Source organism: Budorcas taxicolor, chromosome 24, assembly GCF_023091745.1.
Source record: "Budorcas taxicolor isolate Tak-1 chromosome 24, Takin1.1, whole genome shotgun sequence".
Lineage (NCBI taxonomy): Eukaryota > Metazoa > Chordata > Mammalia > Artiodactyla > Bovidae > Budorcas > Budorcas taxicolor.
The window spans coordinates 33,678,714-33,704,847 of record NC_068933.1 but is presented as its reverse complement, the minus strand read 5'-3'; the positions used below and the strand labels follow the sequence as shown (position 1 = coordinate 33,704,847).

Below are 26,134 nucleotides of genomic sequence, written 5' to 3'. Positions count from 1 at the left end.
CATAGGTATACCCCCATATTCATTGCAGCATTACTCACCATAGCCAAGATAAGGCAATGACCTAAGTGTTGAGCAATAGATGAATGTATTCAAAGAAATGGAGTGGAATAATATTCAGCCATAAAAAAGTAAGGAAATCTTGCCATTTGCGGCAACAAGTAGGGACCTTGAGGGCACTATGCTAAGTGAAATAAGTCAGACAAGAGAAAGACAAAGATTGTATGACCTCACATGTGAAAAGTTAAAAAGCCAAACTCCTCATATTGGTGGTTGCCAGAGGATGTGGGATAAAGAAAGTGGGAAGATGTAAGTTAAGGATACAAAATATCAACTATAAAATGGAAAAAAAAAAAAGAAAAAACGTCTAGGGATCTAATGTACTGCATGGCGACTATAGTTAACAATAATGTTATTATCTACTTGAAAGTTGCTAAAACTGTAAATCCTAAGTGTTCTCAGTATGTGAAGCAGAGTATGTGTTAACTAACCTTATTGTGCTCATCATTTCACAAATCAAACTTACAGCAATTTGTTACACTGTATACCTTAAATAATGTTACATGTAGATTATATCAATAAACATGGGGGAAAAAATCATGTTCCTCCTCCAATCTTAAGAATGCATGCCATTTACCCTGTTCAAGAGTATATTTCTTACTCCTTGGGATGCCAGTAGATTGTTCTGGGTGCTGGGCAATTTTCAGGGATTCATTAAATGCTTTTTTTTTTTTTTTAGGTATCGAATGGTTGTAACAGTATCTGAATGAATTCTGAAGGAACAGGGGTTTTTACCAGAATACAGTAAAGAGAAGTCAGCCAATAAAAAAAACTAATCTAACCTCCTGCACTCATGTGAAGTAGAGTGATAGAAAACAAGAACTTAATAAGGTTGTCCAAGATGTATGTTGATCACAGAGAAACCCCAATGAGTACAAGAAGGATTTGTAACAAGGTAAACAAATGGAAAGTCAAATCAGGAAAGAAAAAAGTCAGGCATTATGTACAGGAGAGTCCTGGATATGATAGGTTACAAAGTAGATTGAAGGGTGACAGGGCTCCAGTGCTGCTTGGACAAAATATTACAGGAAGGACTAAATATAGTATTGAGATGTTTTCCATCTCCTTGAAACAAGTATCTCAAGAAATTTAATACTTAGATATTATAAAATACAGTTTGCCTCCTACCTTGCAACTCGATGAACAGCATTCCCCCGAACCACATACTGCACCATTTTTCTTTATACATAATCTAGCATCACAGCAGCCTGGATGAGTACACGTCTGTAAACAAATGCTTTGTTACTCAATCATGTATGACTAGGTACACTCCTACAAAAGTGCAATACAAAATTTATTTACAAAGTCTAAGCATGTCCTAAAATCCACAGCTTGAGTAATTCCTTTCTTTATCTGAGACTTACTGAAATCAACATCTCATTCAGTAGTTTGTAAAAGAAATGTGTCATTTCACTACATTCAATATAATTTGAACAATATTAATACACTACTAAGGGGCCAAAACCTTACAGGAAATAGTTATTCTGTATCTTGTTAACTATCATTTTCTTATATTATCACTTTCATAATAAATGTTTACATATGGAATGTCTCTGATGTGAAGCTGTCAAACAAAACCTCAAACCTCTGTCCCCTCAAAAGTGGTCCAGAAGGCAGGCTGGTCTATCCAGACCTCTGATTTCACTGGGAGCTGGCCCCATATGCATTTGCATTTTATAAGATTCATTGTCTTAGATAAATTTTCCCAGTTATTTCAATAACAAGTTTGTTCTAAACTCTGCAATTTACTAACATTAGAAGTTTGAGTTTCCTGCTGAGTTTCCTGTCTTTTTCCTTACTGGTATTTTAGTTGGTATTTTCAATAAACAGCTTCACAACAGGCAGCAATACTATATTTTAAAAAGGTTATTTATTTCATATATTGACTCATGTAATCCTGTACTGACAGTTTAAATATACCTTTCTTAGCTTTATTTTCCCCTTACTGTCTCTTTGAATCAAAAGTTTGGTTATTCTTAGTTTGGGGGGTTTGTCTTCTTCAACACAACTGTATTTGCAAGGGCAGACTTTCTTTTTTAAATTAATTTATTTATTTTAATTGTAGGCTAATTACTTTACAATATTCTAGTGTGTTTTGCCATACATTGACATGAATCAGCCATGGGTGTACATGTGTCCCCCATCCTGAACCCACCTCCCTCCCTATCCTATCCCTCAGGGTTGTCCCAGTGCACCAGCACCCTGTCTCATGCATCAAACCTGGACTGGCGATCTATCACATATGGTAATATACATGTTTCAATGCTATTCTCTCAAATCATCCCACCTTCACCTTCTCCCACAGAGCAAAAGTCTGTTCTTTATCTCTGTGTCTCTTTTGCTATCTTGCATATAGGGTCATCATTACCATCTTTCTAAATTCTATATATATGCATTAATATACTATATTGGTGTTTTCCTGTCTGACTTACTTCACTCTGTATAATAGGCTCCAGTTTCATCCACCTCATTAGAACTGATTCAAATGCCTTCTTTTTAACACCTGAGTAATATTCCATTGTGTATATGTACCACAGCTTTCTTATCCATTTGTCTGCCAATGGACATGTAGGTTGCTTCCATGTCCTAGCTATTGTAAACAGTGCTGCAATGAACATTGGGGTACACGTGTCTCTTTCAATTCTGGTTTCATTGGTGTATATGCCCAGCAGTGGGATTGCTGGGTCATATGGCAGTTCTATTTCCAGTGTTTCAAGGAATCTCCACACTGTTCTCCATAGTGGCTGTACTAGTTTGCATTCCCACCAACAGTGTAAGAGGGTTTCCTCTTCTCTGCACCCTCTCCAGCATTTATTGTTTGTAGACTTTTTGATAGCAGTCATTCTGACCAGCGTGAGATGGTACCTCATTGTGGTTTTGATTTGCATTTTTCTGATAATGAATGATGTTGAGCATCTTTTCATGTGTTTGTTAGCCATCTGTATGTCTTCTTTGGAGAAATGTCTGTTTAGTTCTTTGGCCCATTTTTTTTATTGGATCATTTAATTTTCTGGTATGGAGCTGCATGAGCTGCTTGTATATTTTTTAGGTTAATTCTTTGTCAGTTGCTTCATCTGCTATTATTTTCTCCCATTCTGAAGGCTGTCTTTTCACCTTGCTTCATTTGGTGAAAGCTTTTAAGTTTAATTAGGTCCCATTTGTTTATTTTTGCTTTGATTTCCAATATTCTGGGAGGTGGGTCATAGAGGATCCTGCTGTGATTTATGTCAGAGAGTGTTCTGCCTATTTCTTCTCTAGGTTTATAGTTTCTGGTCTTACATTTAGATCTTTAATCCATTTGAGTTTATTTTTGTGTATGATGTTATAAAGTGTTCTAGTTTCATTCTTTTACAAGTGGTTGACCAGTTTTCCCAGCACCACTTGTTAAAAGATTATCTTTTCTCCATTGTATATTCTTGCCTCCTTTGTCAAACATAAGGTGTCCATAGGTGCATGGATTTATCTCTGGGCTTTCTATTTTGTTCCACTGATCTATATTTCTGTCTTTGTGCCAGTACCATACTGTCTTGATGAGTGCAGCTTTGTAGTATAGCCTGAAGTCAGGCAGGTTGATTCCTCCAATTCCATTCTTCTTTTTCCAGATTGCTTTGGCTATTTGAGAGTTTTTGCATTTCCATACAAATTGTGAAGTTATTTGTTCTAGTTCTCTGAAAAATACTGTTGGTAGCTTAATAGGGATTGCATTGAATCTGTAGATTGCTTTGGATAGTAAACTCATTTTCACTATATTGATTCTTCCAATCCATGAGCATGGTATATTTCTCCATCTATTTGTGTCATCTTTGATCTCTTTCACCAGTGTTTTACAGTTTTCTATATATAGGTATTTTGTTTCTTTAGGTAGATTTATTCCTAAGTATTGTATCCTTTTCGTTGCAATGGTGAATGGAATTGCTTCCTTAACTTCTCTTTCCCTTTCTTAAGCAGAGAATGCTCTGGCTATTTCAAAATGTTTCCTTTTCCTCTCCTTCTGCCAGAAACATAAGACTTTTCTCCAGTATTCACTGTGACAACCAGTTCAAGTTTCTGCAGGTAAAGTGTGAGGGCCTTCCTATGACTCTGTTCCCAAGGAGTTTTAAACTATGAGTTCACATTAAGCCTCCAGAAATTTGTCAATTACAGTTCAGGTTTTCCTATCCAGATGTTGGTTCCCAAAAGGTTTTAGCTTGTGGGTTACTACTCCAGTAGTTGTGATACTCTGCATTCACCTGTTGGTTTTTCCAGTTTGGGGGGCAGTTGTTTACTCTGTGACCTCACTTCTCTGATGGATGTGAGGGCTTTTTACTTGTTGCAAAGACTAAGAAGTGACTTCTAAGCTTCTCACATGTCAGACTAGAAATCATAATTCTTATCTTTTGACGTAATTGAATAAGAGTCCTTTAATTGGCTTTTGATATACACAGATATATATAGTGTATATATATATGTTTGAACATATATGAATTATAAATGTTTTCTTCTATTTCAGACTCTAGCATTTTATTTTTCTTAAAAGAGCCTGAAAGAAAAAGTTTCTTCCAATAAACTTGATGAAATACAAATTACATTGTTTTTCTTTAAAATCTCATTCTTATTTGCCTTCTCTAAGAATTTTTTGCCTATCACGAAGTCAGAAAGACTGTCTCCTATGTTTTATTCTAAAAGCTTCAGGATTTTTGCTTTTTTATATTTAAAGTATTTGATCCATTTCAGTTAGTTTTTCTGTATGATGAGATATCAACGTTTATTTTATGTACATTGATTTCTAGTTCATGTGTTACTTTTGTTGGAAAGATTTTCACCCATTGAACTGCCTCAATATACTGCAGAAAATCAATTAACCATGTAAACGTTTTATATATGGATTCTCTGTATGGCTTCATTAAGGGATATATTTATGCTTTGGCCAATACCATACTGTTTTACTACAACTTTATAAACAGTTTTGAAATTTTCAGAAAATTAGTGTATATGCTCCATTTTTGTTCTTTTGCTTTGAATGTTTTAGGCTCTGCATTTCCAGATACATGTAGTATTAGCTTGTAAATTTCCACAGAAAGATGGTGGAGTTTGGATTGGGATTATGATACAGAGCTGACATCTTAACAATACTGTATCTCCCACTCCATGAAAGTGGGATATGTCTCCATTTCAATCTTTCATTTATCTGAGCAATGAAAGATTTTACTGCACAGCTCTTGAATGTATTCTGTTAAATTATCTCTGTTTAATGTTTTTAAGACAATGTATATGGAATTGCATGTTTTAGTTTATTTTCCATTTGTTGATTGTTTTTACATAGAAATCTATGGAATTTGGTTCATTTGCATTCATTAATTAGCTTTAGAAGCCTTTGGGAGTAGATTATTTAGGAATCTCTACTCATGTGTTCCAGTATAATTTGACTAAAGACAATTTTAATCTTTCTTTTCATTCATGTGAGTTTCTTTGTCTTGCCTTACTGCAATGGCAGAAGCACCCACTGCAGTGTTAAAAGGAAACAGGAAGAATGAATCTTTTTATCTTGCTCCATATATTAAGGAGAAATAATGAATCTTTCACCAGAAAGTGTGATAATAGTTGCAAGTTTTTAAGAGATGTACTTCATTAGAGTGAGGAGGTTCTCTTCTATTGGTGGAGTGCTGAGAGAGTTTATAATGAATTGCTGCTAAATTTTCTCGTTTTTTTTTTTTCTTCATCTATTCTGTGATTGTGGCAAATTGCATTGAATGCCTTTCAATTATCTTGATGAATATTGCAAGTGCACTTAAAAAGAATGTCTAAATCTAGCTGTCTAATACATTGGCCTATGTTAAGTCGCTTTAGTCGTGTCTGACTCTGCAACCCTATGGATTACAGCTTGCCAGGATCTTCTGTCCCAGGGATTCTCCAGGCAAGAATACTGGAATGGAGTTGCCATTTCCTCCTCCTTTATTTATTGGGCTATAAATATCAATTATATTAAGGTGGTGGATAGTACTGTTCAGGTCTTATACACCCTTACTGATTTTTTATCTAGTTCTATAAATTACTGACAGATATGAAATAAACCTCCAAATATGATCATCTATTTGTCACTGTATCCCTTTAGTTCTATCAGTAATTGCTTCAAGATATCCAAAGATTTAATATATGTGTAAATTATGATATATTTTTCACATATTTTAAACATATATATATACGACCATATACACTTATTATTGTTACGTCTTCCTTATATACTTTTTATCTTTTTGAAGCATTTGTCAATGTTGATGTCACTGTCATTGTTCAGTCACTAAAAGTCATATCCAGCTCTTTGCAACCCCATGGACTGCAGCATGCCAGGCTCCTCTGTCCTACACTATCTCCTGGAGTTTGCTCACATTCATGTCCATTGACTCAGTGATACTATCTAACCATCTCATCCTCTGCTGCCCCCTTTTCCTTTTGCCTTCAGTCTTTCCCAGCATCGGGGTCTTTTCCAATGAGTCAGCTCTTCACATCAGTTGGCCAAAGGATTGGAGCTTCAGCTTCAGCATCAGTCCTTCCAGGACTGAATATTCAAGGTTGGTATTTTTTTAGGATTTGCTGGTTTGATCTCCTTTCAGTTCAAGGGCCTTCCAAGAGTCTTCTCCAGCACCACAATTTGAAAGCATCAATTCTTCTGCACTCAGACTATTTTATGGTTCAATTTTCAGATCCACACATGACTACTGGAAAAACCATAGCTTTTACTATACAGACATTTGTCAGCAAAGTGATGCCTCTACTTTTTTAGTATGCTGTCTAGGCATTATTCTATATTTTTTCATTTTTGTATTTTGTATTTAAAAACTAAATATATTTGGCTGTCTTATTTTTACTGTTTTCCTGTTATATTCTTTTCTGCTATTTTACTTTCTACCTTAGAAGGCATTTGGGCTTAAAATACAATCCTTACAGATAGCATGTAATATGTTCTTGATTGTTATTTAGCCACAGTTTCTGCTTTTATTGAGATTTGGGCCTATTTATGTTAATTATTAATAAGTCTGTATGTCAGTCTGTCATTTTGCTGCTTATTTCTTATTTGTCTCATCTTGGTTTTACTCCATGATTTGCTTTATTTTGTGTTCATGAACTATGATTAGTATTTTATTTTAATTCTTCTATTGGCTTTATTATATAAGTTTGCATAATGTTAAAATATTTGCTCTAGGATTTACAGTAAGTATCTTTAAAATACTATAATCTATATAGAGTTAATACTGATTTCTTTCAGATAAATTATAGAAACCTTGAACCAGTTTATTTCAACTCTTCTATCTTTAGTGCTATCATGGTTATTATATAGATGAACATAGGTAGAGATCTATACAGACACATATATATTCACATATATGCAGATACATGAATGTGCATCAGTCAGTTCAGTTCAGTTCAGTTGCTCAATCATGTCCGACTCTCCGCAACCCCATGAACCACAGCACGCCAGGCCTCCCTGTCCATCACCAACTCCCGGAGCTTACTCACACTCATGTCCATTGAGTCAGTGATGCCATCCAGTCATCTCATCCTCTGTCATCCCCTTCTCCTCCTGCCCCTAATCCCTCCCAGCATCAGGGTCTTTTCCAATAAGTCAACTCTTCGCATGAGGTGGCCAAAGTATTGGAGTTTCAGCTTTAGCATCATTCCTTCCAAAGAAATCCCAGGTTGATCTCCTTCAGAATGGACTGGTTGGATCTCCTTGCAGTCCAAGGGACTTTCAAGAGTCTTCTCCAACACCACAGTTCAAGGGCATCAATTCTTCAGCACTCAGCTTTCTTCACAGTCCAACTCTCACATCCATACATGACCACTGGAAAAACCATATCCTTGACTAGACGGACCCTTGTTGGCCAAGTAATGTCTCTGCTTTTGAATATGCTATCTAGGTTGGTCATAACCTTCCTTCCAAGGAGTCAGTTCAGTTCAGTCACTCAGTCATGACCAACTCTTTGTGACCCCATGAACTGCAGCATGCCAGGCCTCCCTGTCCATCATCAACTCCCAGAGTTCACTCAAACTCACATCCATCGAGTTGGTGATGCCATCCAGCCATCTCATCCTCTGTCGTCCCCTTCTCCTCCTGCCCCCAATCCCTCCCAGCATCAGAGTCTTTTTCAATGAGTCAACTTTTCGCATGAAGTAGCCAAAATATTGGAGTTTCAGCTTTAGCATCAGTCCTTCCAAAGAACACCCAGAACTGATCTCCTTTACAATGGACTAGTTGGATCTCCTTGCAGTCCTAGGGACTCTCAAGAGTCTTCTCCAACACCACAGTTCAAAAGCATCAATTCTCCAGCGCTCGGCTTTCTTCACAGTCCAACTCTCATATCCATACATGACTACTGGAAAAACCATAGCCTTGACTAGATGGACCTTAGTCGGCAAAGTAATGTCTCTGCTTTTGAATATGCTATCTAGGTTGGTCATAACTTTCCTTCCAAGGAGTAAGCGTCTTTTAATTTCATGGCTGCAATCACCATCTTCAGTGATTTTGGAGCCCAAAAAATAAAGTCTGACACTGTTTCCACTGTTTCGCCATCTAATTCCCATGAAGTGATGGGACCAGATGCCATGATCTTCGTTTTCTGAATGTTGAGCTTTAAGCCAACTTTTTCACACTCCTCTTTCACTTTCATCAAGAGGCTTTTTAGTTCCTCTTCACTTTCTGCCATGAGGGTAACATATATATACATAAATACATCCATACCCATATATAGCATGTATATATGTACATAATATAGTGTCAAAAGAACTTTTGTTATCTATCTATTGCTCTTCTATCATCTTTCATCTTCGCTTTGGTTTGATCTTAATTCTATGTTTATGTCTTCTACAAGTAATAGATTTCATTTTAAAATATTTTTAATTGGGATAACCTGTCAATACAAACATTTTTCTCCCTATAATAGCAAATAATATATTTTTTATTCCAGTGGTAACAGTCTCATCTTTAGATGTTCTTGACTGGTTTTGCTACTGCTTGTTGTTAAAGGCATATTTATTCACCTCCTTATACACTCTTTGTGGTCACTAATTATAGGATTAGAGCTGATGCACATACCAAAGAATATAAGAGGGCAATATTTGAAGACAATTATTAACTAAAAGATGTTTGCTCTCCACTTCAAAAATGGAAAAATGAGAAAACTTAAATGCTCCCATCTTCCTCAAAGGCTTTTTAAAAATATTCTTCTAAAGAATAAGATATTCTTTACCTTCTTTTCCACCTCTCATTCACATGTATGGGAAATAAAATTTGAAAAAGTTTCCACTAACCCGTTCAGTGCCACAATCACATTGTTCACCCGCTTCCAATATTCCATTGCCACACACCCTCCTCTGTTTGTAAACTGGCTCATCAGGAAGGATTTTATGAAGACATTCAATGCCAGAATATGCAGCAAAATATTTAAAGTCATCCAAGCTACAGGTGCTAAAATCCTTTACACCCCCAGATTGTCTAAAATATAAAAACATCAATATGACAAAAATTATTGCTATATATACACATTTCTCCCAATATATGATGCTTTGAAGAGAGATTTAGAAAGCAATATTCTCATGGAAAATAATAATCACATATAAAATATATAAAAGCATTTTTAAATTGCTAAGATGTTTAACACACTTTTAAAATTTCGCCAAGAAAATTCTTATAATAAAAAAAGTCTTTGGCCATTCATCCTGTTTTAAAGAAGAACAATTATTTACCTTTCCAATGATCCTTATCAAATATTTAAACACAGAAATCGATATTCTTTATTTAACTTCTAGTGTCAAACAACTGCAGTTAAAATTTTTGGCCTCAATATTGACCATACTTTATTTAATATCATTTTTGTATTTTTTATGTAAATGCCAATATGGACATGTCTGTATTACCTTCAAGAGCATATTCTTTGAGGGCTCTCGCTCTCTGTAATCAAGCATTTTCAAATAAGAATCTGTTGTTTAATTTATGCCATGGGGGGAACAATAGGGATATGTCCTGACACAGTGAGAAAGTTGTTACAAGTAGTTTGCTAATATCTTTGCATCCAACTAAAACACTAGAAAGAATGTGGTTTAAAAGTAAAGACTATGCCCTAGACAAGTATTTGACAAACGTTTCTGTGAAAGGCCACATAGTAAATATAGGCTTATGTGACATATGCTCTGTTGCAGCTACTCAACCTGCCACTGCAATGCAAAAGCGGCCATAAACAACATGTGAAACAAGAAGCCTAAAAAATTTATTTACAAAACAGTCAGGCAGCAAAATTTGGCCTATGATTCGTTGTTGGTTAACCTCGGCCCTATGCTAAAATCTACTCCCCATCAATTCTAACAGTTAGAGCCTAAACTCAAGCCTTGACAAGATCTCCAGACAAAACAAGTTTGAAAGTTCAGCTCTGACATTTTAGAGGGATTTGGGAATACCTTGAGTTATCTATAGACTCATGTAAATGAGTCATAAAATCAAGTACATAATAGTTAAAATGGTTACCCAATAATTGAATGGCTTGGTAGGTAAAGAATCAATGGTTTTCCAGAGGAAGGTATGACAACCTAGGCTTTCTACTGTACTATCAACAATATCCAATACGCTATTACTAATAATAATCATACAAAGAAATAAGAAAATGTAATACATAGTCAATTTTTAAAAAGCAGTCAATAATAAGCAACACTGAGATGGCCCAGGTGTTAGATCTGACACAGAAATACTTGAAAGGAGCCATTACAAATGTATTCAAATAATTAAAAGAAAAAAATGTTTACATAATTGAGAGTAATTTTAACTTTATAGCGTGAACACTCAAAAGAGAGTACACATCATGCAATTTACATAATATTCTAGAGCCAGTAAAGCTAACTGCATTGATAGAAATCAGATCAGCAGTTGCCTGGAGGAGGGTAGAAGGTAAAAGGACAGCCAAGGTGGCTCACATGGTAAAGAAGTTGCCTGCAATGCAAGAGACCGGAGTTTGATCCCTCGGTTGGGAAGATCCCCTGAAGGAGGACATGGCACCCACTCCAGTACTCTTTCCTGGAGAATCCCCATAGAGAGAGGAGCCTGGCGGGCTACAGTCCATGGGGTCGCAAAGATCGGACACAACTGAGAAATTAAGCACAGCAAAGTTCACAAAAGAAATTTCCATGCAGATGGAAATGTGGCATAGCCTGATTACCACCATGATTCAGAGATTTATATATTTATATTCACCAAAAGTCATAATTATTATGCTATGTACCTGAAACTAACATAATGTGATAAATAATCTATATTTCAAATTTTAAAAATCTCAAAAGTTTTCGTAAGAATTGGAAATCTGACCAAAAAATGTTTAAGAAAATGCAAAGGACCTAGAATACCCCAAAACAATTCTGGAAAGACAAAAAACTTGGGGACTTAAGCTACCTGATTTTAAAAATTGAATATAAAGCTACAGTAATAAAGATAGAAAGTTTTTCTATAAGGATAACCATACAGATTAATGACATAAAATAGAGAGTCCAATAAAAATTCACACATTTAAGGTAAATTGGTTTTTTACAAAGTCACCAAGGCAATTAAGTGGAGGAAAGGAAGGTCTTTTCAACAAGTGCTACTGGAATGACTGGAAATCCATAGAGCAAAAATTAAAGTAAAGTTAAACACATACACAATAATCAACTTGAAATGTATTACAAAACTGAATAAAAAATTATAAAACCACAATACATAAAGAAAAAATTGACTAACTGTATTTCACCAAAATTAAAAACTTTATCTTAAAAATGGTACCCTAAGAATAATAGCAAATGAAGCAACTGACAAACAACTAATATCAAAAATATACAAGCAACTCCTACAGCTCAATTTCAGAAAAATAAACTACCCAATCAAAAAATGGGCCAAATAACTAAACAGACATTTCTCCAAAGAAGACATACAGATGGCTAACAAACACATGAAAAGATGCTCAACATCATTCATTATCAGAGAAATGCAAATCAAAACCACAATGAGGTACCATCTCATGCCAGTCAGAATGGCTGCAATCCAAAAGTCTACAAGCAATAAATGCTGGAGAGGGTATGGAGAAAAGGGAACCCTCCTACACTGTTAGTGGGAATGCAAACTAGTACAGCCACTATGGAGAACAGTGTGGAGATTCCTTAAAAAACTGCAAATAGAACTGCCTTATGACCCAGCAATCCCACTGCTAGGCATACACACTGAGGAAACCAGAATTGAAAGAGACACATGTACCCCAATGTTCATCGCAGCACTGTTTATAATAGCCAGGACATGGAAGCAACCTAGATGTCCATCAACAGATGAATGGATAAGAAAGCTGTGGTACATATACACAATGGAGTATTATTCAGCCATTAAAAAGAAGGCATTTGAATCCGTTCTAATGAGGTGGATGAAACTGGAGCCGATTATACAGAGTGAAGTAAGCCAGAAAGAAAAACACCAATACAGTATACTAACACATATATATGGAATTTTAAAAGATGGTAATAATAACCCTGTATGTGAGAGAACAAAAGAGACACAGATGTATAGAACAGTCTTTTGGACTCTGTGGGAGAGGGAGAGGGTGGGATGATTTGGGAGAATGGCACTGAAACATGTATAATATCATATAAGAAATGAATCGCCAGTCCAGGTTCGATACAGGATACAGGATGCTTGCGGCTGGTGCACTGGGATGAACCAGAGGGATAGTATGGGGAGGGATGTGAGAGGGGGGTTCAGGATGGGGAACACGTGTACACCCGTGGCAGATTCATGTTGATATATGGCAAAACCAATACAATATTGTAATTAGCCTCCAATTAAAATAAAATTTAAAAAAATTTTAAATGATACCCTAAGGATAAAATACTAAAAAATCATTTATCTGGCAAAGAACTAATAGCTAGAACATAGAAAATCTAATTTTTTTTTTAATGGACAGATATTGAAATAGGCTCTTCAAATAAGATATAAAGCAAAAAGCTATAAAGCATGAAAATATGTTCAACATCATTAGCTTCCTCGAAAATTCAAATTAAAATTACTATGAGGTAACTTTACAACCCCAAAATAATTCAGATTAAACAAACTGAGCATAACAAGTCTTGGCAGTGATGTGGCTCAACCAGGAGTGGCTACATGATTTGCAGGAACCAATGCAAAATGGAAATGCAGGACCCCTTAAATGATACTAATTTTTTAAAAAAAGCTTTTTTTAAATATAAATTTATTTATTTTTATTGGAGGTTATTTTGGTTTCCTTTCTTCAGCAGTCTCTCTCAGTGGGGCATAGTTACTTATGTGCAACTTAATGTCTTTCTAAAATTAAAAAATAAATTGTTCACATGAATTGCACTATCCATCCTTACATTGTATAATACAAATATTAAGCATTTGATTTCACACAGAATCACTGAAATCACACAATTCACATGTCGTGCCCCAGAGGGTACTTTCAATCTAGCCAGCAGATAAAAACTGAAGTCAGACTCTGGAAGACAGGAAGGAGGAAGAGAAATGTCCTGAGGCATAGAGAGGTGTGGGGATTTGGGACTATTTTGGTGTATGTTCCATCTGAACTTGAAAAGGATGTGTATCCTAAAGTTGGGTATAGTTCTCTATGACTATCAATTAACTCAGTTTGATTAATAGAAACATAAAGTTCCTAACCACCACCCCCCACAAAAATTTAAGTACAGTGTGTATTTAATAAAGAAAATTGTCTTACAAAGCTTCTGGTGACATTGTGCAAACATCCCCTGAACAATGGCAGATCTCAGTATTATCATAACTCATTCCCACATTAAGGCCAAGCAACTGCACGATACTGACAGCATATGACTCCAACGATAAACCCTCTACATACTAAATATAAGGGAAATAAAAGAAAATTAGTTAGCTAAGGATCATATTCAGTTATAAAAAATTATATACTTAATCAAAAATTAGTATATAAAAAACATTCATAAAATGCAGCCAAGATACTTATGCCGGTATATCTGTAGTAGAGTTATACAAGTATTATTAAACATGAATGGATGAGTAACACAACACTTTAATTTCGAGATACTATTAACTGACAATACCGCCTGTCTTAGCAAATAAAGTAGGGCTTAATCATCATAAGGCATTACTTCTTTAAATTATTTTAAACAAAATGCTTTTATAATCTTTTAACAATCAATCCTATATTCTCTTTATAGTAAACAGTCTCTAAAATAGGTCCCAATGATATTTATGTCCCTATGTATTCCCATTCCAGTGACTGTAGGCTGGACTTCCTGACTTGATTCTAATTAATTTGATATAGCAGAAGTGACAGGTCATCATTTTCAGTCATTCAGTCAGTCAGTTCAGTCGCTCAGTCGTGTCCAACTCTTTGCGACCCCACGGACTGCAGCACGCCAGGCCTCCCTATCCATCACCAACTCCCGGAGCTTACTCAAACTCATGTCCATTGAGTCGGTGATGTCATCCAACCATCTCATCCTCTGTCACCCCTTCTCCTGTCTTCAATCTTTCCCAGCATCAGGGTCTTTTCCAATGAGTCAGTTCTTCGCATCAGGTGACCAAAGTATTGGAGTTTCAGCTTCAACATCAGTCCTCCCAGTGAATATTCAGGACTGATTTCCTTTAGGATGGATTGGTTGGATCTCCTTGCAACCCAAGGGACCCTCAAGAGTCTTCTCCAACACTACAGTTCAAAAGCATCAATTCTTTGGTGCTCAGCTTTCTTTGTAGTTCAACTCTCATATCCATACATGACTACTCGAAAAAACCATAGCTTTGACTAGACATACCTTTGTTGGCAAAGTAATATCTTTTTAATATCTTGTCTAGGTTGGTCATAGCTTTTCTTCCAAGGAGCAAGCATCTTTTAATTTCATGGCTACAGTCACCATCTGCAGTGATTTTGGAGCCCAAGGAAACAAAGTCTGTCACTGTTTCCATTGTTTCCCCATATCATTCCCCATGAAGTGATGGGACCAGATGCCATAATTTTAGTTTTCTGAATGTTGAGCTTTAAGGCAACTTTTTCACTCTCTTTTTTCACTTTCATCAAGAGGCTTTTTAGTTCCTCTTCACTTTCTGCCATAAGGGTGGTGTCATCTGCATATCTGAGGTTACTGATATTCCTCCCAGCAATCTTGATTCCAGCTTTTGCTTCATCCAGCCTGGCATTTCACATGATGTACTCTGCATATAAGTTAAATAAGCAGGGTGACAATATACAGCCTTGATGTACTCCTTTCCCTATTTCAAACCAGTCTGTTGTTCCATGTCCAGTCCTAACTGTTGCTTCTTGACCTGCATACATATTTCTCAGGAGATAGGTAGGTGGTCTGGTATTCCCGTCACTTTCAGAATTTTCCACAGTTTATTGTGATCCACACAATCAAAGGCTCTGGCATAGTCAATAAAGCAGAAGTCATAAGTAGTCAACAAATCATTTCCAAGAAAAGTAATATAAAAAAAGTGACTTCTTGGATCCTATGTCTTTTTCGCTCATTCATCCTGGGGGAAGACAGCTACTATATCATGAAGCAGGCCTGTGGAGAGGCCCTCAGAAGTGAGCTGGGAAATATTTTCTGAGGTCTTCCAACAGCCACATGATAGTTTTTGAAAGCAAATTCCCTCTGTGTTGAACCTTAGAGTATCACAACTAGCATCTTAATTTCACCCACTAAACTGTTTCTAGATTCCTGATCCACAGAACAGTGTTGTTTCCATGTGATACAGTTTGGTACAACCAGTTACATAGTAATAGGAATAGATAACTAGTTAGCAATCTATAGTGACAGATAACTAAAACATCCTCAGTAGGCATGGTTGTTTTCTTTTGGGCCATTCCCAATATCTGTATAGATGTTTGCAGCAGCTTTATTCATAACTTCCAAGACTTGTAAGCATTCCTGATGTCCTTTAGTAAGTGAATAGATAAACTGGGGCATGTTTCAGACAATGGAATATTATTCAGACCTAAAAAGAAATGAGTTGCAAGGTCATGAAAAGACAAGGAAGAAATTTAAGTGCATAATTCTGAATGAAAAAAGCCAACCTGCAAAGACTATATACTGTATGATTCCAACTATATGACATTCTGGGGGGAAAAATAAAAGATGAAAGCTAGTGGAGGTGATGGCATTCCAGTTGAGCTATTTCAAATCCTGAAAGAAGATGCTGTCAAAGTGCTGCACTCAATACACCAGGAAATTTGGAAAACTCATCAGTGGCCACAGGACTGGAAAAGGTCAGTTTTCATTTCAATCCCAAAGAAAGGCAATGCCAAAGAATGCTCAGACTACCACAGAATTGCACTCATCTCACATGCTAGTAAAGTAATGCTCAAAATTCTCCAAGCCAGGCTTCAGCAATATGTGAACCGTGAACTTCCTGACGTTCAAGCTGGTTTTAGCAAAGGCAGAGGAACCAGAGATCAAATTGCCAACATCCGCTGGATCATGGAAAAAGCAAGAGAGTTCCAGAAAAACATCTATTTCTTCTTTATTGACTATGCCAAAGCCCTTGACTGTGGAAGATTCTGAGAGAGATAGAAATACCAGACCACCTGACCTGCCTCTTGAGAAATCTGTATGCAGGTCAGGAAGCAACAGTTAGAACTGGGCATGGAACAACAGACTGGTTCCAAATAGGAAAAGGAGTACGTCAAGGCTGTATGTTGTCACCCTGCTTATTTAACTTATTTGCAGAGTACATCATGAGAAATGCTGGGCTGGAAGAAGCGCAAGCTGGAATGAAGATTGCAGATGAAATATCAATAACCTCAGATATGCAGATGACACCACCCTTATGGCAGAAAGTAAAGAGGAGCTAAAAAGCCTCTTGATGAAAGTGAAAGAGGAGATTGAAGAAGTTGGCTTAAAGCTCAACATTCAGAAAACGAAGATCATGGCATCCGGTCCCATCACTTCATGGGAAATAGATGGGGAAACAGTGGAAACAGTGTCACACTTTATTTTGGGGGGCTCCAAAATCACTGCAGATCGTGATTGCAGCCATGAAATTAAAAGACGCTTACTCCTTGGAAGGAAAGTTATGACCAACCTCGATAGCATATTGAAAAGCAGAGACATTACTTTGCCCACTAATGTCCGTCTAGTCAAAGCTATGGTTTTTCCAGTGGTCATGTATGGATGTGAGAGTTGGACTGTGAAGAAGGCTGAGCACCAAAGAATTGATGCTTTTGAACTGTGGTGTTGGAGAAGACTCTTGAGTGTCCCTTGGACTCAATGGAGATCCAACCAGTCCATTCTGAAGGAGATCAGCCCTGGGATTTCTTTGGAAGGACTGATGCTAAAGCTGAAACTCCAATACTTTGGCTACCTCATGCGAAGAGTTGACTCATTGGAAAAGACTTTGATGCTGGGAGGGATTGGGGGCAGGAGGAGAAGGGGACGACCGAGGATGAGATGGCTGGGTGGCATCACCGACTTGGTGGATGTGAATCCGAGTGAACTCTGGGAGTTGGTGATGGACAGGGAGGCCTGGTGTGCTGCGATTCATGGAGTCACAAAGAGTTGGACACGACTGAGTGACTGAACTGAACTGATGGTCGCATGTGAGGAGGGGAGAAATTAACTGGCAGAGCATAGAGGATTTTTAAGGCAGTGAAAATACTGTGCTTGATACCACAATGATGGATACATGTCATTATTTGACCAAATCCATAGAATGTAGAACGGGATTGAACCCCAAGGCAGAAAAATATATATATATATGGCTGATTTTAATGGGTCGGTGTATGTTTACCAATTGTGAGAAGTATACCACCGTGGTGAGTGATGCTGATACCAAAGAAGGCTGTGCATGTGCAGGGGAAAGGAATACATGGACTTCCATCTCAATGGTGCTGTGAACCTAAAACTTCTCTAAAAATAGTATTTGGGTTCTTGATGCATCAAGAGCAAGGTGACATTGTGAGGGAATGGCAAAAACAGTTTAGAGGAAAAGATGTACATGTCCATCCCAAACTCCCTAACTATCCCTTCCTCTCACCCTTCCCCCCAACTCTGTTACCAAAAATTCATTCTCTAAGCCTATGAGTCTTTTTCTGTTTCATAAATAAGTTCATTTGTTCATTTCTTTTTAGATTCTCCATATAAGGATGCCAAATGATATTTCTCTTTCTCTTATTTCACTCAGTATGACACTCTCGAGGTCCCCAGGTTTTTTGTTTTGTTTTGTTTTGTTTTGGCTCCCAGGTTTTGATCAAAAGCAGTTCTTAGGACAAAACAAAACAGAAGGCCTTGACAGGACACATTTTATTCTTCCTAGTTACAGACATCATTAATGGTTAAAAAAAAAAAAAAAAGGGAAAAAAATACTAACTAAGGAACAGACTTTATTTCTCAGAAGACATAATGCTGATCTCTTGGAAAAGGCATTCAGGAAAACTTTCATGTCTGCCTAGGGTCCAGATCAGTAGTTTAATTGAGAGATATAACGGTTTCTTCAAACAATTCTTTTTCAAACTGTGGTCCAACAAATTAACCCCTAAATGCGTATCTATATTGCTCAAGCTCTTAATCTCTCTTCATTCAAGGATCCTTGTCTGACTCACACCACACAAACTTTAAAACATTTTTCCATTTCCCGTCTCTGTGTTTAAAGGGGGTTATGTCTCATCTTCATGTATATAAAGACTCACTGGTAAGTCCCTTTAATTATGTCTCCCCTACTGCTGGAAATTTTTAATCGTGCCCCAACCCATAAGGGTTGGAGACCAGATTCAGATACATATTCTTCTGAGTTCTATTAACCACAGATTTCCTCATGGTCTAAGCAGTTGCTAATCTGATATGAGATCCATTTGAGCCTAAAGTTTCATTACCACAAAAACAAACAAATGAAAAACAAAAGCCTCTCAAGTGCAGCTATACAACATTCTGTTGACTGTTCATCTCATTACTGTTGGTCTCAATATTTTGGAGGCCCAAATCTTTCAAGTAAGCCATTTTTCCAACCAGACATGGCAAATGCTGAGGCCCACATGCCTCCAAGTTTGGCTAATACAAACCTTACAAACCAAAAACTTCGCCAGCTCGCCTCTCATCAATCAAACCAACAACTGAGGCAAAAGGCCCATCCTGACTGGCCAAATTAGGGTGCCTGCCTTCAGCATGATTATGGAGCCCTAAACACAGGTATAAATATTTCAAATGGCAAAGAACCTGACTTTCTCTTAACAACATAAACCAAAATCAGGTCCTATAATTTAAAACGTATTTATAACAGAACTCTCGCCATCATCTAATAGGGCAAAACCTCAGACTGTTGAACACTTTTAGATCAAGCCACACATAACGGGCTGTGCCAGTCAGGCTCTGCAGAGATGCCAACGTCACTTTTGCTTGCTGTATATCCACAAGCCCCTTGAGTTAGCAGATATCTGTAAGTCAGAGTCACAGGCCCAACGTTGCCTTCAAATGACACAAGGCCTTCAGCATCATTTTAATACCACAGAGCCACGAAAATAAAACGTGCATTAACTCAAGTCAGTATCACCTTTAAAAGGATATCCTAGTTCTGTACCCCCAAACAACACTGGCTGGTCCAGGATCTCACCGCTAGAGATGGTATCACCTCAAATAATATCACTCCAGCCTAAGACCTGCCTGTTGGAGATGATTCTGCATCCTGCACGGAGACCACTTCTCCTCAGACACTAAAATTACCACCCCAGGCATGCCCAGGGACTGCAGCTCCCAAGGTAAAAATGGCACACAGGTCATGTAATGGTTTTCTTACTTTGATATTAGGGACTCTATTCATTTCCTGAACTTGCTCTCTTTATAGCCCATGACAAGGGTATACTTATCTGTTTTCTATCAAAGTATATATCCCTACACTCCATGTCTAAATGAAAATCTGCGTTGTTCTAAACACTGGTGGCAGTTATTGCTTTCCCTAGTGAACGCCCTTGACCCTAGGAAGAGGGCCACTCACTCCCCAGTGCCTTCTCCTACTGCTTTCTATAGTTTTCCACCACTGTACCACCTCCCACCCTACATCCCTGATCATGACCACCACAACCACCACTTCCCTTTGAATACATACAAAACCCATGAATCTTCAAATGTGCTTTACCAAACTAATCTACTGACACTTCCCGACAACATAAATTGCCTGACTGACTTGCCACCTTTACTCCCCAAATACACCAAGATATTATTGTCCAAAAAACACATATAATTTTTAATACAATTTATAACTGCACAAACACTGTTACAGCCTCTAGAAATTTCAGATATATTTCTTTTGCTAACATCATACAAATGGGAAATTTAGTTACAGGTTGGCTTATAAGAAATACTTGTACTTTTACTTGGGTTTCTCCTTTTAACTCTCATAGTAAAATGCTTCCTGTACTGATTAGCAAAACTTATGCCCTAAGTTCTAAAAGTCGCTTCTTCTGTTATCTCAAAAGCTTGATAATATTTCAAAGCACAAAAGGACTAGGTTTATTAATATCACATTTTCTGTATTCTGATGCTTTCATACCTAGGGGCCTACCAACTTGGAGGTCTGCCACTCTTAAGAGCTCTCCAATTGCTTCACAGAGTAGATAGTTTGGTTCAGCTCAGTTCAGTCACTCAGTCCTGTCCGACTCTTTGCAACCCTATGAATAGAAGCACACCACGCCTCCCTATCCATCACCAACTCCCGGAATTCACTCAGACTCGTGTCCATCGAGTCAGTAATACCATACAGTGATCTCATCCTCTGTCGTCCCCTTCTCCTTCTGCGCCCAATCCCTCCCAGCATCAGAGTCTTTTCCAATGAGTCAACTCTTCACGTGAGGTAGCCAAAGTATTGGAGTTTCAGCTTTAGCATCATTCCTTCAAAGAAATCCCAGGACTGATCTCCTTCAGAATGGACTGGCTGGATCTCCTTGCAGTCCAAGGGACTCTCAAAAGTTTTCTCCAACACCACAGTTCTTCGGTGCTCAGCCTTCCTCACAGTCCAACTCTCACATCCATACATCACCACAGGAAAAACCATAGCCTTGACTAGATGGACCTTAGGCGGCAAAGTAATGTCTGCTTTTGAATATGCTATCTAGGTTGGTCATAACTTTCCTTCCAAGGAGTAAGCGTCTTTTAATTTCATGGCTGGAGTCACCACCTGCAGTGATTTTGGAGCCCCCCAAAAATAAAGTCTGACACTGTTTCCACTGTTTCCCCATCTATTTCCCATGAAGTGATGGGACTGGATGCCATGATCTTCGTTTTCTGAATGTTGAGCTTTAAGCCAACTTTTTCACTCTCCTCTTTCACTTTCATCAAGAGGCTTTTTAGATTCTCTTCACTTTCTGCCATAAGGGTGGTGTCATCTGCATATCTGAGTGTATTGATATTTCTCCCGGCAATCTTGATTCCAGCTTGTGCTTCTTCCAGCCCAGCGTTTCTCATGATGTACTCTGCATAGAAGTTAAATAAGCAGGGTGACAATATACAGCCTTGACGTACTCCTTTTCCTATTTGGAACCAGTCTGTTGTTCCATGTCCAGTTCTAACTGTTGCTTCCTGACCTGCATACAGATTTCTCAAGAGACAGGTCAGGTGGTCTGGTATTTCTATCTCTCTCAGAATCTTCCACAGTCAAGGGCTTTGGCATAGTCAATAAAGAAGAAATAGATGTTTTTCTGGAACTCTCTTGCTTTTTCCATGATCCAGCGGATGTTGGCAATTTGATCTCTGGTTCCTCTGCCTTTTCTAAAACCAGCTTGAACATCTGGAAGTTCACGGTTCACGTCTTGCTGAAGTCTGGCTTGGAGAATTTTGAGTAGTACTTAACTAGCATGTGAGATGAGTGCAATTATGCGGTAGTCTGAGCATTCTTTGGTATTGCCTTTCTTTGGGATTGGAATGAAAACTGACCTTTTCCAGTCCTGTGGCCACTGCTGAGTTTTCCAAATTGGCTGGCATATTGAGTGCAGCACTTTCACAGAATCATCTTTCAGGATTTGAAATAACTCAACTGGAATTTCATCATCTCCACTAGCTTTGTTCGTAGTGATGCTTTCTAAGGCCCACTTGACTTCACATTCCAGGATGTCTGGCTCTAGGTGAGTGACCACACCATTGTGATTATCTGGGTCTTGAAGATCTTTTTTGTACAGTTCTTCTGTGTATTCTTGCCACCTCTTCTTAATATCTTCTGCTTCTGTTAGGTCCATACCATTTCTGTCTTTTATGGAGCCCATTTTTGCATGAAATTTTCCCTTGGTGCCTCTAATTTTCTTGAAGAGATCTCTAGTCTTTCCCATTCTGTTGTTTTCCTCTATTTCTTTGCATTGATTGCTGAAGAAGGCTTTCTTATCTCTTCTTGCTATTCTTTGGAACTCAGCATTCAGATGCTTGTATCTTTCCTTTTCTCCTTTGCTTTTCACCTCTCTTCTTTTCACAGCTATTTGTAAGGCCTCCCCAGACAGCCATTTTGCTTTTTTGCATTTCTTTTCCATGGGGATGGTCTTGATCCTTTTCTCCTGTACACTGTCATGAACTTCATTCCATAGTTCATCAGGCACTCTATCTATCAGATGTAGGCCCTTAAATCTATTTCTCACTTCCACTGTATAATCATAAGGGATTCGATTTAGGTCATACCTGAATGGTCTAGCGGTTTTCCCTACTTTCTTCAATTTGAGTCTGAATTTGGTAATAAGGAGTTCATGATCTGAGCCACAGTCAGCTCCTGGTCTTATTTTTGTTGACTGTATTGAGCTTCTCCATCTTTGGCTGCAAAGAATATAATCAATCTGATTTCGGTGTTGACCATCAGGTGATGTCCATGTGTAGAGTCTTCTCTTGTGTTGTTGGAAGAGGGTATTTGCTATGACCAGTGCATTTTCTTGGCAAAACTCTATTAGTCTTTGCGCTGCTTCATTCCACTTTCCAAGGCCAAATTTGCCTGTTACTCCAGGTGTTTCTTGACTTCCTACTTTTGCATTCCAGTCCCCTGTAATGAAAAGGACATGTTTCTTAGGTGTTATTTCTAAAAGGTCTTGTAGGTCTTCATAGAACCGTTCAACTTCAGCTTCTTCAGCGTTACTGGTTGGGGCATAGACTTGGATTATTGTGATATTGAATGGTTTGCCTTGAAAATGAACAGAGATCATTCTGTCGTTTTTGAGATTGCATCCAAGTACTGCATTTCAGACTCTTTTGTTGACCATGATGGCTACTCCATTTCTTCTAAGGGATTCCTGCCTGCAGTAGTAGATATAATGGTCATCTGAGTTAAATTCACCCATTCCAGTCCATTTTAGTTCACTGATTCCTAGAATGTCGACGTTCACTCTTGCCATCTCTTGTTTGACCACTTCCAATTTGCCTTGATTCATGGACCTGACATTCCAAGTTCCTATGCCATATTGATCTTTACTGCATCGGACCTTGCTTCTATCACCAGTCACATCCACAGCTGGGTATTGTTTTTGCTTTGGCTCCATCCCATCATTCTTTCTGGAGTTATTTCTCCACTGATCTCCAGTAGCATTTTGGGCACCTACTGACCTGGGGAGTTCCTCTTTCAGTATCCTATCATTTTGCCTTTTCATACTGTTCATGGAGTTCTCAAGGCAAGAATACTGATGTGGTTTGCCATTCCCTTCTCCAGTGGACCATATTCTGTCAGACCTCTCCACCTTGACCCACCAGTAATGGCTTAGTTTTATTGAGTTAGACAAGGCTGTGGTCCTAGTGTGATTAGACTGACTAGTTTTCTGTGAGTATGGTTTCAGTGTGTCTGCCCTCTGATGCCCTCTTGCAACACCTACCATCTTACTTAGGTTTCACTTACCTTGGGCGTGGGATATCTCTTCATGGCTGCTCCAGCAAAGTGCAGCCAACTCACCTACAAATGTACCTTTCATACACAAACCAGTCAATCCAGAGCTGATATACCTTACCATCCACTTTATCAGACTCACATACACCAGGCTGTTATCCACCTGCCAATGTCACACCAGGGCTAGGTACCAGACAACTAAGGACAGCTTCTATGCCTCATGGCCTGTTGAAACTAGCCAACTGGAGACCTGTTTAACCTCTCCCGTTTCTTCCCAACCATATTGTAAGAGGCTCTTGACCACATTTCCCTCTGCCTCCTATGCTTCTTGATCAAACCTGGTGGTTTTTTATGTGGCCTCTGAATGCTGTAGCATATTTCTTGTTTCTAGGGAACTGTAAGTACGGTAAACTTCTGGATGACAGCCATTCTCATATCTGCATGTATTTCCATACCTAATGAAAACATATCCCAGGTAAGCCTGAAAATTTTTCAAACTAGATTAGCTTGTTCTTTAGTTAAGTTAGTTTAGTGTAGTTAATTCAAACTACATTACAATAAAAGTACTTGTAAATGTATATATTATAAATTCTAGGGCGTCTGCTTAAATTTTTTAATTCAATCACTATTCTAGAAAGGAGAGAAAATGAAATAATATAAAATGTGCAGTTAAAACCACAGAAGGCAAAAAGAAAAAAAGGAAAATGGAAGATTTTAAAAAGAAACAGTGAACAAGGATAATAAATAGAAAATAGACAAAAGTCAACATCCATTTATGATTTTTAAGAACTCTCAACTAAGTGGGTATGAAGGTAACATATAGCAATAAAGGCCACATCCAACCCCACACCTAACATCACATTCACTGTTAAAAAGATGAAAAGTTTTTTCTCAAAGAACAAGAATAAGCCAAAAATGCCCACTATCACCACTTTCATACAGCATAGTATGGAAGTCCTACCCAGGGCAATGAGACAAGGAAAAAAAAAAGACATTCAAAATGGGAAAACAACAAGTAAAACTGTCACTATTGCCAAATTACAAGATATTATACATATAAAATCCTAAAACTACACACACACACACACACACACACACACACAAATCCTGTTAGAACTAATACATTTACTAGAGTTTCTAGACACACAGTCAAAATAAGAAAGTCTGTTGTGTTTCTAGACATTAATAATACATTATCAGTAAAATAAATTAAGTAAACACTCCCATTTACAACCATATTAAAAAGAATATGAATTATACACGGAAAACTGTTAGACACTGAGGAAAGAAACTGCTGCTGTTGCTGCTGCTGCTAAGTCACTTCAGCCATGTCCAACTCTGTGCAACCCCATAGACGGCAGCCTACTAGGCTCCCCTGTCCCTGGGATTCTCCAGGCAAGAACACTGGAGTGGGTTGCCATTTCCTTCTCCAATGCATGAAAGTGAAAAGTGAAAGTGAAGTCGTTCAGTCCTGTCTGACTCTTAGTGACCCCATGGACTGCAGCCTACTAGGCTCCTCCATCCATGAGACTTTCCAGGCAAGAGTACTGGAGTGGGTTGCCATTGCCTTCTCCAGAAAGAAACTGAGAAAGACACAAATAAATGAAAAGATATTCCATGTTCATGGAATTAATATTGTTAAGAATTATTGTTAAGAATTAATATTGTTAAAATGTCCGTTTTACCCAAGGCCATATACAGGTTCAGTGCAACCTCTATCAAAATTCTAACAACAATTTTCACCAAAATAAAACAATCCTAAAATTTGAATGGTAGACAAATGACCCCAAATAGTTGAAGAAATCTTAAGAACAATGAATAAAGTTGGAGGTATCATGTTTCCTGATTTCAAACTATATTACAAAGCTGTAGTGATCAAAACAGTATTAAATTCTGTAACTATTTGTGATGATAGATGATAACTAGATTCTTGTGGTTATCATTTTGCAATATATACAAATAACAAATCACTATGTTTTACACCTGAAACTAATATTAATGTATGTCAGTTAAGCCTGAATAAGAAATTTATACAATATGGTATGCCCAGTTCAGTTCAGTCGCTCAGTCATGTCCGACTCTTTGCAACCCCATAAATTGCAGCACGCCAGGCCTCCCTGTCCATCACCAGCTCCCGGAGTTCACCCAAACTCATGTCCATCAAGTCGGTGATGCCATCCAGCCATCTCATCCTCTGTCGTCCCCTTTTCCTCCTGCTTCCAATCCCTCCCAGCATCAGAGTCTTTTCCAATGAGTCAACTCTTC

At 37.8% G+C, this 26,134-nt stretch overlaps 1 protein-coding gene across 1 annotated transcript in view; it reads right to left on the bottom strand.

The window, feature by feature from the left end:
• The window catches only part of LOC128068266 (disintegrin and metalloproteinase domain-containing protein 5-like), a 123,442-nt gene that overhangs the window by 59,974 nt on the left and 37,334 nt on the right, over positions 1-26,134 (bottom strand). Inside the window, exons 12-14 of the mRNA XM_052661390.1 lie at positions 13,785-13,921; positions 9,343-9,526; positions 1,186-1,281 (exon numbers count right to left, since the gene is read on the bottom strand). Of these exons, the coding sequence (XP_052517350.1) occupies positions 1,186-1,281; positions 9,343-9,526; positions 13,785-13,921 (417 nt within the window). The remainder of the gene's footprint in view (positions 1-1,185; positions 1,282-9,342; positions 9,527-13,784; positions 13,922-26,134) is intronic.